At 43.4% G+C, this 18,344-nt stretch overlaps 1 protein-coding gene across 3 annotated transcripts in view; it reads left to right on the forward strand.

The window, feature by feature from the left end:
* LOC128735104 (protein CBFA2T2) overlaps nt 1–18,344 on the forward strand; it is a 179,707-nt gene that overhangs the window by 72,652 nt on the left and 88,711 nt on the right. For all 3 annotated transcript variants that reach the window (XM_053829594.1, XM_053829593.1, XM_053829595.1), the window contains one exon: nt 15,915–15,993. In XM_053829594.1, coding sequence (XP_053685569.1) covers nt 15,915–15,993 — 79 coding nt within the window. The remainder of the gene's footprint in view (nt 1–15,914; nt 15,994–18,344) is intronic.

The following is an 18,344-nucleotide window of genomic DNA, read 5'->3' on the forward strand; positions in this document are numbered from 1 at the left end:
ACAATAACCACGACATAGTGACAATTTCCAATGCTGGAAGGTGTATGGGTCGACTTACTTACTTACTTAATCAGCTCCAGGCCGTGGTTTCCTCTGCTGTACGAAGAAGTCGTCTCCATTCTACTCGGTCCATGGCCGCAATTCGCCAGCCACGTAGTCTACGTAGGGTCCGCAGGTCGCCTTCCACTTGATCGATCCATCTTGCTCGCTGCGCGCCCCGCCGTCTCGTTCCAGTCGGATCGTTATTGAGAACTTTTTTTACCGGGCAGTCGTCCGACATCCTCACGACATGCCCAGCCCATCGCAGGCGACCGATTTTTGCGGTGGCAGCGATGGGTGGTTCCCTAAGCAGCTGATGCAATTCATGGTTCGTTCACCTCCTCCACGTTCCGTCTTCCATCTGCACTCCGCCGTAGATGGTGCGCAACACCTTCCGTTCGAAAACACTAAGGGCGCGTTGGTCCTCCACGAGCATAGTCCATGTCTCATGGCCGTAAAGGACTACCAGTCTAATCAGCGTCTTGTAGATTGTTAACTTCGTGCGGTGGCGAATTTTGTTCGATCGCAGCGTCCTACGGAGTCCAAAGTAGGCACGATTTCCTGCCATAATGCGTCTTTGTATTTCTCTGCTGGTGTCGTTGTCTGCGGTAACCAGTGAGCCCAGATACACGAACTCTTCTACCACCTCGATTTCATCACCGTCTTAATGAATCCGGGGAGGGAGGTCAGCATTCACTTCTTTAGAACCTCTTCCTTTCATGTATTTTGTTTTCGATACATTAATGACAAGTCCTATCCGTTTGGCTTCAGCTTTCAGTCCGATGTACATTTCCGCCATCCTCTCAAGCAGGGCTGTCATTCGCTCACACTATGCGCCCAATGTTCCAATATTATGCCTTGTCGCACAGAGCGATTCGGCAACACACCTCTACAGCTAATATGCACACAACGTACGAGCGAAAGCGGAGTGGGAGCGATCGACAGCACTCGGTGAAAATCGTCCAGTGAGTGATCATCCAAACAGCACTTGGTGCTGCCCTTTGCCACACTCCGTGCGGAACGCAAAAAATTGTTTTGTATTTACAAATTTTCTGCCCTTTTAAAAGTGAAAATACACGCTGCACTGAACAACTAATATGGTCTATGCTAAGTTAGTACGGATCAGGCGACGCAACAGAAAAAATGTTTTTTTCAATCACACCACTTCAACTGACCCTGCGCAGGGTGTACAATCCAGCCGCGCAGAGTGCGGCTCTTGGCGTGGTAAAGCACGCAGCAAATTTATCACTCTGCGTTTGCGACTGCCTTTTCCTGGTGCGCGTAAAACACGAAAGAGCGTGTTTAGCAAAAGAGACACTGAAGGGAATTTGTGGGCGAACACACACCGCATGGCGAGTGTTGTGTTATTTAAGAATGTGTGTTTTTTGGTTTGCGCTGCGGTTTATGCCACCTCTGCTCTCAAGGGTACGTGTAATGATGTCAACGTCGTCAGCGAAACCAAGAAGCTGGACGGACTTCGTGAATATCGTGCCACTCGTGTCTATACCCGCTCTTCTTATCACACCCTTCAAAGCGATGTTAAACAGCAAACATGAAAGCCCATCACCTTGCCGTAACCCTCTTCGAGATCCAAAGGGACTCGAGACTGCCCCTGATACTCGAACAACACACATTACTCGATCCATCGTCGCCTTGACCAATCGCGTTAGTTTATCCGAAAATCCGTAGTAGTGCATAATCTGCCATAGCTGATCTCGATCGATCGTGTCGTACGCCGATTTGAAGTCGATGAATAAATGATGCGTGGGCACGTTGTATTCGCGACATTTCTGCAACACTTGCCGAAGCGCGAAAATCTGGTCCGTTGTGGCACGGGCACCCATGAATCCCGCTTGATATTGCCCCACGAACTCCTTTGCAAATGGTGATAGTCGACGACATAAAAGTTGGGAGAGTACCTTGTAGGCGGCGTTCAACAGTGTGATTGCGCGGTAATTGCAACAAACCAACTTGTCGCCCTTTTTGTAGATCGGACACACGATGCCTTCCGTCCACTCCTCCGGTAGTAGCTCATCCTCCCAAATCTTGACAATGACCCAGTGCAGCGCTCTAGCCAGTGCGTCACCACCGTATTTCAGCAGCTCGCCGGGTAGCTGATCAGCCCCAGCCGCTTTATTGTTCTTCAGCCGACCGATCTCTTCTGCTACTCTTCTGCTGGAGGTCAGGGGCTGGTATTCTGTCGTCTTCTGCACGTGCTCCAAGATCTATTGCCATATCGTCACCTCCATGTTCAGCTACATCGCTGTTAAGGTGCTCGTCATAATACTGCTTCCACCTCTCGATCACCTCACGTTCGTTCGTGAGAAGATTACCGTCTGAGTCTCGACACATATCGGCCTGCGGCACATGGTCTTTGCGCGAGCGGTTTAACTTCTCGTAGAACCTCCGTTTATCGTTAGCACGGTACAGTTCTTCCATCGCCTCGCGATCCCGATCTTCCTGTTGGCGCTTTTTCCTCCGGAAGACCGAGTTTTGCTTGTTCCGTGCTTGTTTATATCGATCCACATTCGCCCTCGTAAGGTGTTGCAGCATCCTCGCACGTGCTGCATTCTTCTCCTGCACTAATTGCTCGCATTCGCCGTCGAACCAATCGTTTCTTCGGTTCGGATTCATTGTACCTAGTGCGGCTAGTGCAGTGCTACCGATGGCGGTCTTAATGCCTTTCCAACCATCTTCAAGAGTTGCTGCGCCAAGTTGCTCTTCCGTTGGTAGCGCTGCTTCCAGCTGCCGCGCGTATTCCTGGGCAACTCCGGTGACTCGTAGCTGCTCGATGTTGGGTCGCGGCGTACGACTTCGACGCGTGTTATGCACCGTCGAGAGTTTTGAGCGCATGCAAACTGCAACTAGGAAATGATCCGAATCTATATTCGCACTGCGGTAGGTGCGAACGTTTATAACATCAGAGAAGAATTTACTGTCGATTAGAATATGGTCAATTTGGTTTTCTATTCGTTGGTCTGGTGATCTCCAGGTGGCCTTGTGGATATCTTTGCGGGGGAAGAAGGTACTTCGGACTACCATTCCGCGGGAGGCTGCAAAATTTACGCATCGTTGGCCGTTGTCGTTCGTTGCGGCATGCAGGCTGTTTGGCCCGATTACCGGTCTATATATAGCTTCCCGTCCTACCTGCGCGTTCATGTCACCGATGACGATTTTCACGTCCCGTCGCGGACAGCCATCATACACCTGCTCCAGCTGCGCATAGAACGCCTCCTTCTCATCATCGGGTCTCCCTTCGTGTGGGCAATGCACATTGATGATACTGTAATTGAAGAAACGGCCCTTAATCCTCAACTTGCACATCCTTGCGTTGATCGGTTGCCAACCGATCACACGCTGGCGCATCTTTCCCAGTACTATAAAGCCGGTTCCCAGCTCGTTGGTGGTGCCACAGCTCTGGTAGAAAGTAGCCGCTCGATGCCCGCTTTTCCATACCTTCTGTCCTGTCCAGCAAAGTTCCTGCAGTGCTACGACTTCGAAGTTTCGGGGATGTAATTCATCATATATTATCCTATCGCAACTCGGGAAGCCGAGCGATTTGCAATTCCATGTCCCGAGTTTCCAATCGTAGTCCTTATTTCGTCGCATGGGTCGACGCCGATTGTTCCGATCCCTATTTTCTTCTTCGTTGTTGGTAACTTTTAGTTTTCCAGGGCGGCTTGTTGGGCCTGCCCCTAACCCCCTGTCTCGCCGGAGGACCATCGTGCACAGCACTGTTTAGAGTCCCTGCTGGCATAAGGACGAGTATAATAATCAGCCGCCCCTAACATGGAGAACAGACGCTGTTTGAGCCGCACCTCCTTGGTGGACAGACGCTCGTGTTTGACGAAGCATTTCCTCTACCGCCATGCTATGGTTACCGCGCCAGTATTCGCGTCGCACCTCCTCACTTCGCTATTGTCAGATTGACAACATTGCCCAGGCTACGCCGCATTTGGTATCATATGACTCGTGGAGGCGTGAGGCGGGAGCTTGTGAGGACCAGAGCTGTGTTTGACGCTCCTTCCATGTTGTCAACTCACCATTTGAAGCCCAGCCATTTGAAGTGTATGGGTCGAACCAAGCTATAATTTGAGATTATAACTCCATTCCATTAAAAAAATTTATTTATTACTTTCCCCTACCGTCCCTTCATCAACTGTAGAACCACCGTTTCAAAAAATATTCATATATGAGTCATTCCACGCCAAGTGTCCGAGCCCCGTGTAATCGACCTTCACGAATTTGAACCAAATTTCGCCAGATTGTACGTTTTCGGCCAAAAAGCAAAAATCGAAAATTTGGTGCCGATCTGACATTCCATCGATTAATGGAAGCACCTCCATTTTTAAGGAAAATACCCTTTTTTGTCAAAATCTCTTATTTTCTTTTGCTTATATCTCCGGAAATATTAAGTTTGGAAAGACACTATTTTCACAATATGGGCATGGGCAATATTAATATTATATATTATATAAATGCTTTCCCGATATGACAAAGTAGTTTTACATTGCGTAGATAATCACTGCTTCAAAAAAAAGTTATTTTGCTTATAGTTTTACTTAAAAAATGGGGAATTGCTTGCTTTAAAATGCTGTATCTCGGGATTGGCAACGAATACCTCGGAGTGATGAATGATTCTTATGTAAAAAAAATCTGCGGAACACGATGAACTTGAAATTTTTGAGATAAAATTGTCTTCATTGAGAGAAAAATGTAAATTTAGTTTTCAAATTAAATTTAAAAATGTTTGGCAGCACTGGTGCTCAAAAATAATATCTTTTTCGAATTCCTTGGATGATTTCCTTTGAAAATGTAAAAGTAGTGTCTTTCTAAAATTAATATTTCTGGAGATATAAGCAAAAGAAAAAAAGAGGTTTTGACAAAATCGGGTATTTTCCCTAAAAAGGAGTGGGAGCATCGAGGGAATGTCCGATCCGTACCAAATTTTGGGTTTTTACTTTCTGATCGAAAACGAACAATCTGGCAAAACTTGGTTCAAATCAGTGAAGGTCGATTACACGTTTGAACTTTTTCTCGGTCACTTGGCATGGAATGACCCATATGCTTGATCGCATTTCAAGGTCAAGACTAAAAAACACGAGGTTTGGTCCACGGTAAAGTGCTTCACCGGAAAGATATTTTTTATCAGCATCTTCAACTGCTCCTTCTGGGTTGGTCGGTCTCCACTGACGCTGCCGCATAAAAATGTGCATTTTGGACAGTTACTTTCTCACCGTTTGGCCGGTTGCTCCGACTTTCCGTCCCACGGCGCGGAACGATGAGACCACCTTGCTCTCAATGTTCCTCTCTCAGCTTTGGATGCTTTTTAAGGTCACGCAGCACTGTCTGCCGGTCGAAGTTAGGCGTCAATTCGACGCACTCGACTTTCTCCAGAAGGGAGAGGATGTTGTAAATGCCGGGAAAGCTATATCCAGTGGACAGTGGACACAAAGTACCTAACGATGTCCGGCTTCTACTCTCCGGAGTGAAGGTGGCAGTACGAACAAAACATCGAGCATAGTTTTTTGATTGTTTCCGCCTGATAGCTAGATACTTGTAGGGAAATCCTCTCCTCTACCACCCAAGTGGCACATTGACGAAACTTTTAGTTAATAAATTTGCGTAACTGGGGTACAAATGACAAAGACCGGAGGTTAATGAACTTTGCATCAATATTCGGAAGTATTGCTAGAAATGCACTAATAGTGAGATCTATTCTCAGACCTGGTTGATACGGCGCGTCAAATATTACAGACGTATGGTCCTTCCGATAGGTCTATTCCAATCGTGAATTTAAAGCGCTCCGTAACCGTAAGGTTACCGAGTCTCCTTTGACAAGCTAGTGGCCGTGGGCTCGAATCTTAGTAGAATCAGGCCATTCGTTGTCAAGTGACTTTAGCATGACGCAGTGTTCTCAGATCCCTCATTTATCCTACATTCATGCTGAAGTCTATATTACTCTATGAAGCAGTTTGACAGTATAAAAGTCCCTCTTATAGTTCAGTGTACTGGTCAGAAGAACGCAATGAGTCCTCTCCAGGGACGGCTTTAATATGGGTAGATTGGCAGTGAGAAATGAGTGGGTAAAGTATTCACCTGAGTAAGGATTAACCACAGACAAACAGACGAGACACTCGCGTTAATTCCATCGTCCAATCAAAAACCACTCATTTTTCAAAAAAGCATGTTTCGCAACATGGACACACAGCAGCGCGCGAGTGTTGCTTCGAGTTTTCAGTATAAAACCATACAAATGTAAAAATCCTACAGCATAAAACCCTGCAAATGCAAACTACTCCGCAACATTCATAATAGAGGGTGCTAGTGTGCAAGCAAAATGTGTGGGACGATGGTTTTTAAAGAATTTTCCTCTATGTGTCGTGTCAGTTCGTCAGTGAATTAACTTTATTGTGATTAGTGATTGGTGATTGGAGTTAGGTCATATATAAAGGTTACATGTATTAGTTATAAATAAAAATTCTCTTAGTAAACAATACTTAAGCTCCACCAACACACACCGTTCTACATCAATACCAGCTGACAGCTGTGTTCTTCTGACAGAGACAGCTGACGTTCTGCTAGCACCTTACAATGGTCGAGCGTATAGGGGGAAGTCGTCTCTGCTCGGACACTTTAGGTTTTTAATATAAAACACAAAAAATACCGGCCTTATTACCTTTATTTACACTTTAATGTAAAGAGAAACAATATTATAAGCAACAAAATACAAAGCAACAAAATTTGATTACCTCATTACCTCATTTGTTTACCTTTCGAACAAAGACGTCATAATTGGGACACCATAAAATCTTGCAATTTACTATTATTCAATGCTTTCCGAACATTTTTATCAATCTTTGTTTTTGAGAAATCTTAGTGTCCGGCCATAGAGACTGTCCGGCCATAGATGACTTCCCCCTAACAGTTTTCCTGTTATAATACTAAACGACGAATTGAAATGAATATTTATTTCACCATTTCTCACACTTTCCAGCTGAGGAGCTGAAAACTTTAATATAAGTCAACATGCTATGTTATTTTGTAATATAAGTTTTAATTCGATCAACCATTTCCATTCCAGAAAATTGGTTGTATTTTGAAAAAAATATTTCTTCAATTACTTGTCAGTAAACATTGTCTTTAAGGCAAAATGAACTGACCATGGCATAGTTTCGACTATTCGTTTCAAATGCTTTGCTAAATGAACAACAACCCTTATTGTCGTGTGAATTTAATTTTCAAACAAATAAATACAGCCATCCAGCTCGGAAGTTAGGCGGATCCAATTTTACAAAAACATAACCCACAATAAATTGTTACGGTAATTGTGCACCCGATTGTTGCCTGCCAGAAACATAACACGTGCTAAGCTCCTACAACCTCGAAATGCTCGAAATCTCGGCATAGGAAACAATTTTACTTCCCAGCCAGGCAGCGCAGCATTGGGCTTCACCCGAAATTTTTATGTCCCAGCCAGCGTATGCTGGATAGTTCTAACTTTCGAATCTGTTCGGATGCGATATCAGGACTAAGCTCAGAGCAACAGCAGCTACCTCTTTGAATGTTTCCAACATTTGCGGTTAATGTGGTCTCGAACAACGACTTTCAATTTCTTTCTCCTGTTTGCTTTACGGGTGCACGAAATGGATTCAACGCCGCTGCCGCTGCCGCTGTTGGATGGTGTCATCCTGTGGTGGATATACGTTCCATTTCTCACTGGTTGTACATCCCACCACCACATGTTTCTACCGTATTTTGTCGAATGCCAATTTCGTACACATTCCGCCCGCAAGGATGATGCTGATGTTGTAATGGCATCCAGCTAGAGAGCTGTTGTTCGTCTGTTGCCGGATTGGTTGCCGGGAACCGATCGTTTCAGACCCGGTGTGAGAACATTACACGGACGACCACCACCATGGGATCAAATACTTGTGCTTCGTTAGCAATTGGCCAAATAGTAGCGGCAGAGCGGCCCGAAACGAGCTTGTCATTTGGTTTCACATGAGTGATCTATTCAAGTTGAAAACAGGCAGGAGGACACCGACAGCCTCAGCCAGCCGGGATTATTTGTCCACAAATCCGTCCGGTTATGTAAAGCGCAGATACTTGAGGTGAGCTGTTTTAAGCTTTGAACCATCCTTTAGAGTGTTTAATTGAAAAGCACTTATTCTATGCGATTATTGCGATAAATAATCAAGATATAGTAGTTTTTTTGTAGTTAGTGGGGACACTGTATATGCTCGTCCTTCTTTTCAGCTAGAATTATTTAACAAATCACGAAATTGCTTGTTTATTTGATGGAATAGCCTTCTCCCTTTTCTCATACTCAGTTTTCTGAAAAATGTCTTTAAGATGGATTTTTGTACAGTCTTAAAATTTAAACTCCTGGTCAATGTGATTATGAATAGCTGATTGTTGTTTTTAAAATAGCAGAACTTTTAATAGTTTCAAGCTATCGAACACAACTCACACAAAGTGTAATATTCCTTACAATTAACACTTCCGACGATAAAAGCATAACTGAACTACTTCAGACTCAGCTGCTGCCACAACCCTTCTGGAACTGAACAGGTGGCAAATGGATTGAAATGAAGGAGTTTTCTGCGGCAATCATCCTCCCGTTTCGCTTTCAGTTATGCCCTTGCTGGACGAACGAACGAACGAACGAACGTAGCGGTACGAAGCAATCGCCCTGACCGTGGGGTGGTGCTGGAAGCTTAGATTCAAGCGCACAGAGAGTACGGAAAAACTTCTACATCCATTTCGATCCATTAATATTACGACGCCACCTCCGGAAGACTGGCTGGACCAGGCCTGTAGTGGGACGCAGACGTAGCGCATATCTTCCACCAGTCAGCGCAAACCGAGTTCCGAGCTTCTGAGTGCGGGCGCATATGTTCTATCTGTCAAAAACTTATGAAGAACGATATTTTAATATAGGTTATGTTCAAGCTCCGGCTGCTGCTTCAGCAGCATTGGCTGATATCGCTGGCCCAGCGAACGCGGGGGAGATTTTCGCAACTGCTCCTGTACCGCATCCTTTTGAGTAAGCAGTTCTTCAGAACCGGCGACGACGACGACGACGACAACGCTGGCTGGCTGTTTTAAGGTTAGCGCAGTTTTCCGTCCCCCGTTTCTCCAGCAGCACTATGCATACCTTACCGCAGACAACCATCTTCGTCGTCTGTCACCCCGACAGTCGCAGGTAAGTACACACTGCCGGAGCAGATCGAATAAAGGTAGCAGGTGACACGTGGCAATTTGGATTACCGAAAAAATCCGAAACCGACCAAAGTGTATGTGGCACACTCAAAGTTTGTGCTTGTTTAAAGAGAACCTGTAACCGACAGGCGACAGAATTGAGCTGGCGAACAGGAGCAGGAGCAAAGGAAAAAAAACTTGTACTCTAGCAAGAAAAACATGTCGTAAATCTTGGTTTGCAAGTTTCCGGGTTCGGCAACCAGATGGGTACGGAGCGGAGTTTTGGTTTAATTCAATTTTGCGCGGTTTTGGTTAAAAGAATTGATGAATTAAATAGGGAAACCAGCCTAAAGAAATGGGATGGTGGCTTCAACGTCTCATGTTTGGTTAAATAGTTGGGATTACTCCGAACTATTTTTACAAGAATATTCCTCAATCCACTTCCATTTTAATAAATCAACAGATTGTAATAGACAGTTTTTTTAACGTGGGGGGAGGGTGGAACTTAGGAGAGTGAGAACAATCTATATATAAAAGTGAGCGTGAGTATGTTTGTTTGTTTGTATGTTCCACCATAACTCCAGAACGCCTTGGCCGATCTCCACCAAACTTGGCACATATGTTCCTTGATATAAGAGAATCAGCACTGGGCAGTTGACAAAGGGGGGGGGGGTTCGTAACCGGGGAAGGGGAAGGCAATAACTCCGAAATGCCTGGACAGTTATTCTTATATCGAATTGTCTTATATCGAGGTTGTTTTATAACGAGGCTGTCTTATATCGAAGTATCCCTGTAATGAGTCCACACATGGAAAAAAAAGTAGCACTCAGGCCCCCCATCTTTTTCACACGCATAACTCTGGTTAATCAAAATCATATGCTTAGGGGAACGAAGAAGAATATAATCCATAACCAGTATGTGTTTACCAATTTTTATGAGATAAAAGATGGCAGATTATCTATCTATTCATATAAGAGGCTTGTCTGTAGCCAAAACCAAGTCTCTGACAGGACGTCTTAAGAGGCTTATCGGTAATTAAAAACAGGCCCCTGATAGGACGTCGTGTTTTTTAGTAGCAATGAGTTCTATTCTCAGTCACGCACGTCACTGGTCGACTGCTGGACTGCTCGATTGCTCAACTGGTTGACTAGACTGCTCGACTGGACTGGTGGATTAGGTTGCTCGATTTGATTGCTCGACTGGTGTGTTCAACTGAACTGCTCTACTGAACTGCTTGAATCGACTGCCCGACTCAACTGCTTGTCCAATCAAGCAGTTGACTATTCAATCGACTTGAATGAACAGCTCGATTTAACTGCTTGAGTGGACTACTCGACTTAACTGCTCGATTCGACTGCTTGACACATTTGTTCGACTTACTACGCGAACCAACTGCACGATTGTACTGCTTGACTGGATTCGACTACTCGATTTAACAGCTCGACTCAACTGCTCGACTCAACTGCTAGACTGGACTGCTTGACTGAACAGCTTGATTTCACTGCTCAACTGTTCGACTTAAACGCTCGACCTGACTGCTCGACTCAACTGCTTGACTTAATTGTTCGGTTCGACTGCTCGACTCAGCTGCTCGATTCAACTGCTAGACTGGAATACTCGACTTAACCGCTCGACTAAACTACTCGACTCAACTTCTTGCCTCAACTACTCGGTTGGACTATTCGAATCGGCTGCTTCTCTCAACTACTCAACCAGCGATGGCACAATCATTTTGACTTAATTCACATTCATTTGACAGTACCGTCTCAGCCATGCAGAATTTCAAAAAGTTATATATGGGACGATGGAAGAACTAGCCATTATCTAAAACTTTTCTGAATAAAGTATTACTGTATCTTTTGTATTTACGGTGCTACAATGCTAGTACCTCCTTAGTGACTAAATGAACGTTCATTTAGTCACTAATGAGTTACTAGCATTGTAGCGCCGTAACTAGAAAAGATACAGCAAAACTTCATTCAGAAAAATTATAGATAATACCTAATTCTACAAACGTCCCATATAAAGCTGTGTCAAATTTTGCTTGGCTGAGACGGTACTGTCAAATGAATGTGAATTGAGTCAAAGTGATCGTGCAATCCCTGTACTCAACTCGATTGCTCGATTCAACTGCTGGGCTAGACTACTCGATTTAATTACTCGACCTGACAGCTCGATTCAACTGGCGACTGGACAGCTTGATTAATCTTCTCGACTGAACTGCTCGACTTAGCCACTCGACCTCAACTGCTTGACTTAACTGTTCGATTCGACTGCTCGACTCAACTGCTCGATTCAACCACCCGACTGGAATACTCGACTGAACTGCTCGACTCAACTGCTCGGCTGGACTACTCGACTCAACTGCTCGATTAAACTGTTCGTTTGGATTGCTGGATTAAACTGGTCGACTTGACTACTCGTTTCAACTGCTCGACTGAGCTGCTCGGTTTCACTTCTCGATTGAACTGTTTGACTTGAACACTCGACCTGACTGGTCGACTCAACTGCTTGACTTAACTGTTCGATTCGACTGCTCGGCCCAACTGCTCGATTCAACTGTTAGACTGGACTACTCGACTTAACTGCTCGACTCGACTTAACAGCTCGGACAAACTACTCGACTCAACTGCTTGGCACAACTACTCGATTGGACTATTCGAATCGGCTGCTCGACTCACTCGATTGCTTGATGCACGATTGGACTACTCGACTAAACTGCACGATTCTACTGCACGACATGATTTGACTGCTCGACTCAACTGCTCGATTTAACTGCGAAACTTAACTGTTCGACTGAACCATTTGACCCGACTGCTCGACTAGACTGCTTGACTAAACTGTCTGATTCGATTGCTTGACTCAACTGGTCGACTAGACTACTCGATTCGGCTGCCCGACTGGACTACTCGGCTTAACTGCTCGATTGAACAGTTCGATTGGACTGCTGGATTAAATTGCTCGATTCAAATGTTCGACTCAGCTACTCGATTCGATTGCTCGAAAATTTTAAAAAATGAGCCAATGACAGCCAACTATCAAAATTTTTTAAGCAACATTTGACTCTAATCAGACTACATAAATGTTGCAAACAGCCAGAGTTAGAAAATGATTTTGAACGATTGATAGTTATAAACCATACAGAGCAGCAAACTTTGAATGCGTTTTTCTCGAAGTAAGAATATTCTCACTTGGTTTTGCCTGACTTAACACCGACCATATGAATCGGTTCGCATCGGCAGAAAATGGGCGGTTCAAAGCCACTCACACAAAAAAAGTGCCATTTTGCCCCATTTTTCACACTGTACAATCTGGCTTATTTGAGCTTGGAATTATAGAGCTTTGGTGTTATCGAGACTGCGTGATTTGTAATGGTGGACAAGGATGGAAAAAGTCATTCACTCAAGTGAGCATCGCTGATTTACGATCATAAGTTGTCGAAGATAAAAAGATTACTACCGCTAACGCTCAGCAGTGATCCAGAACTGTACTGATTCGCTTTCGCTGTTTGCTGTGCACAACCAGTCTGGAAAGAGAAATGATTCAAAAGGGATATGAAAAAATTTTGATTGGATCAGAACCGGCACAATAGCAAGACGAACGTAAGCGATGGGAATCGGTTTGAACTTGGTTCACTTACGCTCACTGATCGTTCAGTTTTAACTCAATGGTATTCCCACTTCTGCTGTTAAAATATATTGTAATTATTCTCCATATGTTTCAAATATTCAAACACTTTGTAACTTATTCAGAAGTTACATAAGTTATTGGAGCAAAATTGAAGCTGATTCAAATGATGGTTGCAACCATTTTCGTTTCATGAACGATTCAGAAGATGAAAAGCAAAATAAAATCGGATCAGATTCGCTCAGTGGCAAACGTTTGGTTCGCTTCATTAGGGTCAGAGAGTGAAAAAACAGAGTAGGCATGATCGCAATCATTTCAGCTCATATTCAATTTGGTTCGTTTGCAACAAATGATTCAAACTGTGCTTGGTCTCTCTGAGTGAGCATATAAAAGGTGATGGTTATGTGAGTTGAATCGGTGATTGAGTATCGATGACAACATTTTGATGCGATTTTTGACAATGCCTAATGGTGGCTGTGAGTGCTTTGAAATGTTTGCTGTGATGATATAGTGGTTTATCGAGTGGAGCTTATATGGCGACCAATATAGAGCCAACATGGTGACCAAATTCTAGTAGACAGCCAAAAAATTTTTTACTCTATTCAAAAGCCCTGTTATAATTCTTTTTAGAACCACGCCATTTGTTAGATGGTTCATTGCAAATTCAGGAAATACCACTTATTATAGATCTCAAGGATTACTAAAAATTCAACCTTTTGTGAAACTGTCCGACCCCTCGGCGAAACAAGGGTTCTCTCTTTTCAGGTATTAAACGTTTTATTTTCATTTTTTTAACCATTAACTACTAATCAAGTGCAAAAGTTCCAATATTTGAAGAATTCGTATCAGTAGTGGTCCCTTTACAACGAGAATTACTCAAAGGTAAAATCACGACCAAAACACAGTCACAGCAATGCCAAGTAAAACTTTATTATTGTTCTATATACAACCTCAAAAATAATGTGAGCACTAATTAATCAACTTAGTGAAATTAGCTCACATAATATAATCGGGAAAAGAAAAGTTTCAGGTTAGGGTAATGTCGTTAGAGTCGGGCCACTGTCAGAGTGCATAAAGACGAATATAAAACGCATTCAGCGAATACAGCTTTACCCCTGGTAGTATTCTTTTATCTGTCAACCCAAGGACATGACCACCGAACTGCTAGGAATCCTTCATATACTTTACTAATACAGATCAAACCACTTCTGAATTCACTTCCAGTTGCGGTGGATATCCAGCTACATGCAACAAGTTAACTACACGCCCATTCGATAGCTGCTTATACCTTTCTTCCCAGATAAATAACACCATTATTGATATTTACGTGCGCCCACCAGCCAGCCAGCAGGCGGAAGGAAAACTGTTGAAATTTTCCACTCATGCAGTAAAGCGCGTTTCACGTCTACTGCTCGCGCGAAGGTTGTTCTCTCGCGCGTAGAAATGATCCCTTCAACCAGCCGGCAGCGCGGGAAAATGTTTCACCTGCTAGAGGCGAAGAGGCTCTGTACTTCGCCAGACTGTCGTTGTTTTGTTAGCGAATCGAAACATGCTTTGATAGAGGAAGAAACATAAAAAGAGAAAAGGGTTTTACGTCCGTTATGGGGGGTTGAGTGGTCCGCAGCAGAAAAACACGAGAGTGAGCGTGAGTTACAACAAGAGAGAAAGACAGAATAAGAGAGAGAGAGAAAAATACATCCGGACTGTGGGAGGAAGAGTGTCTGGAAATCCGTACCGGCATTGCCGTTGCAAATCAGTCCCCACCGTACTGTAGGTAGTTGGTATGGGTGTATTTGTTGAGAAGCAACACATGTTGCAATTTAAAATTTTCCGAATAAACACACAGAGCAAGGCGGTGAATGGAATAAATGTTGCACGTGAGAAAGAGCGCCTGCTGCTGTCGCTCATCGGGTTGAAAGCATTTAATATTTTTTATATGGCATAAATGGATACAAAAGGAAACATTTGTGATCGGGTCAAGACGGAATGAATTGCTGATTCATTTCAGTTTTAATTTTACAGTGCGAGGAAAAATTTAAAGGAAAAGCAGGATCGATTATTAATCTAAGGAATTCTCATCTATTTGAATTTTTAACTAAATCATTTCAAATTTCATTATTTATAAGATATAAAAATCAAACCATTCTCTTCTGTCTTGGCCGTGCACCATGACCAATTCAACTTCGAATCCGCCGGATCTGCAGGACGCGCCTGTGAGTGGCATACATCGAAGCAAGTGGCAGAAACAGCGGTATAGACCACAGCACAGCCTGAGGCATTCATCGTGCCAGGGCGGGCGGTGGGTGGCATCGGTAAGGCTCGGTGGCAGCGGCAGCGGCGCGCAAGTGTTTAGGGAACACCGACAGCCGGTGTTTGGCTGTTGGCCGTGCTTGTTGTTGATGTTTTGCTGCTGCCGCTGCTGCTGCTATCGTCGTTACCGCCACTCGCCACGTCGCCGGCCCACCACACCCGTTCGGCTGGGCTGGCACTGGCACAAGTGGAAACATTCTGGTTTGATTTGATTTTGACGGTTTTTCGTTTTGCTCTGCTGTTTCTTGCAGCTGCGAACTTTTTTGTTTTTTCCCTATCGCGCCCACCCGCGAACCTCCTCACTTCGGTTTGGGGTTGGAGCGTAGGACGCCGCACCCGCTTCCGTCGGTCGTCGTCGTCGTTTGGCGGACGCGTTTTGCCGCTGCTGCTGATATCATGACGAAACGTGTCGCTGACAGGTTTTCTAATTGCAAAAAGGGGTTGAATGTCAATTTAATCGGTTCGGATTGTGGCGACGGCGTCGGCGGCAGCGGGGTGGAACACGGGAATGGCAACGAACGGTGGCGGTGCGCGAGGCAGTGGGCGATCGGGATGAGAAACTTTTTCTGCCGTTCTGTTGTTTTCACTTGGGTCCGGTTTTGTTTTCGGATGGAAACCGTGGGAGAACTTGCAGTTGAGGAATTAATCAATTTTTATAATTTTTTTTCTGCTGCCACGCGAACAACTGACAGTGTATGGTAATGAAAGTTTATTTTTTTCACTTTGTTCTACAGATGGCGCTCGATGCAAAAGCAATCAAGGAGGAAATCCCCGACAAGGATACGTATGAATCAAGCGCCCGTAAAGTCAAAGGTAAGTAACCAGCGTTTAGGGGTTGATAAACACAATTTTGTGATGCTTTGGTAATCATAATTTGTCAATATTTGACAGTAGATGGAATATAATGATGCTATGTAATAATAATGTCCGTAATAGATTAATTGAAAAGATGGAGACTGTTTTTCAGTAGACAGATTAAATTTTCGTCCACAATAACTCATTCTAAAGTGCTAAGCTTATTTTTATGTCAGAAGAAAAACATTTTGATGAGTATTTCAATGGAACAGTGTTTGTTTAAGGTATGCGTGCCTATTTATAGTAGTTTTAACCGAAAGTTTATTACTGTCTTAAGAAACTTAAGAAGTTGGTTTAGAAATAGATTTTTCTAATCAAGAAAGAAAAAATATTTAATTTGAGATTTTACTGAGACGAACGATTGTGCAGTTAGTACTAGCCAGTAAAAGCTAATTATGATCTAAAGGTATCAGCTTTTATAAGTAAGGTGCTTGTGATTGTATTAATGGAGGCGCATGGTACATAGACCCATTAGCGCTACTCAAAGACTAACATATTGATTTGATTACGCAACAAGCTTTTCGTGACCCTTTCTTCAACTAACTACAATTATTATTAACGTGTTTTGAAGTTTATGATTCGTTAAATACGGTACAAGTTTTGGTTTCGTAACAAAAACTTACCCTCTGTTTTGACAAATATAATTACATAGCTAGGGGGTTTGATTTTTCGAAGAAACTAGAGAGGCACTTGTCGATGGAACTGGTTCAGTCAGAGTAACTACTGTTACACCGAATAATATTTTGATGAGAAATGTCAGCGTAACTTTATGATGAACAACCTTCTTGAAGATCACAAATTGATCCGAATATCAAATGGAAATTCACTTGACACACAAAAAGCATAGCCTTGGGTATAACCGTCTTTAAAACGTTGGCCTTCTTTATGGAGAGACTTTACAGGACGATAACTTTGTGAGGAAATGTCCTAAAGATTTGCAATCTTCTGCAAAAACGTGTATTTTGAGTCCTTCAATAATCGTCTAGAACCATATATTCCTGTAAAATGCAACCAACATAAGCTAAGTATGAAAAACTTAGTTTTAAAGAATTTCCAAGGAAAATGCTCTATAGCTCTGCACTCGATAGAGACAAAAATGTCATTTTTTTTAGCAAAGTTGTTAACCTTTATATTTTCTATGACTTTCCCGAAGAAACCATGTGTCTATCTACGAACACAAAAAAATGGACGTGCATCGAGCCTTTGGCGAACGCGAAACACATAAAACGTATGTTTGCCGTACTCTCATTTGGGTGGTTGGGGACAAGCGGAACCCATACAAGTTTATGGTACCCGACTTAAGCTTTAAGATGAAGCGCTGATTTCATAAATCCGCTTGCCCCATTTTACCCCATGAATTCGTGAAGCTATGGAAATTTAAAGCTTGAATATGCGATAACTCAGCAAGTAAAGGTCCAAGAGATTTGCGGTCTTCTGCAAAAACGTGCATTTTGAGAGCTTCGATAATTGCCTAGAATATTATATACTTGTAAAATGCAACTAACAAAAACTAAGTATGAAAAGCCAATTTTTAAAGAAGTTTAATAGAATATGCCCTATAGTTCAGCACCCGATAAAGATAGAAATTTTATTCCTTCAGCAAAGTAGCTGGTTTTTACAATATTTACAACTTTGCCAAAGAAACTATGTTTATATTTCCTAACACAATAAAGTTATTTTTTTATTTTCATTATAGTAAGCGATGACGAACTTTTGACAGTTTTAGATTCAGGGGGATATTCATACAAACAAAATTGCTAAAGACCATAAATAATAAAATGAAAGCAAAAGACAGTAGGGAAAAAGTTCCGCTTTTCGCCCTTTTGGACCACTGTGCATGAATGTAAGATTGTTTGAGGTAGCTTTTGCAGTAGCTTTTGTTTTGTGAGAGCATTTACTCACTGACGGGTTTACTTGCTTACTTTACCAGCCAAGAGCAGGGGTGGCTCTGGCCGTATCAAGAATTCCTCTTCATTGTACTCGGTCCTGGGCTACTCGTCGCCAATTCGTTGCGTGTTTCGACACTCGCAAGTCAGCTTCAATCTGGTCGAGCCAACTAGCACGTTGGGCCCCTCTATTCCTGGTACCGGTGGGGTTCTTGAAGAGAACGGATTTCACTGTACAGTCGTCCGGCATCCAAGATGGACGGCAGCCATGATGGGCGCAAGACATAATTAACGTGAAGTCGAATGGGTATGAAGCCGATTGGCCGTGAGTGGTTCTAAACTGCATTTACTTCTTACTTCTTATTGCTCACTGGTCACTTTCCGTTTCCCGCCAGATCTCGCTCCACCTGGTCTAACCATCTT

This window comes from Sabethes cyaneus, chromosome 2, assembly GCF_943734655.1.
Source record: "Sabethes cyaneus chromosome 2, idSabCyanKW18_F2, whole genome shotgun sequence".
In the NCBI taxonomy this organism is placed as follows: Eukaryota; Metazoa; Arthropoda; class Insecta; order Diptera; family Culicidae; genus Sabethes; species Sabethes cyaneus.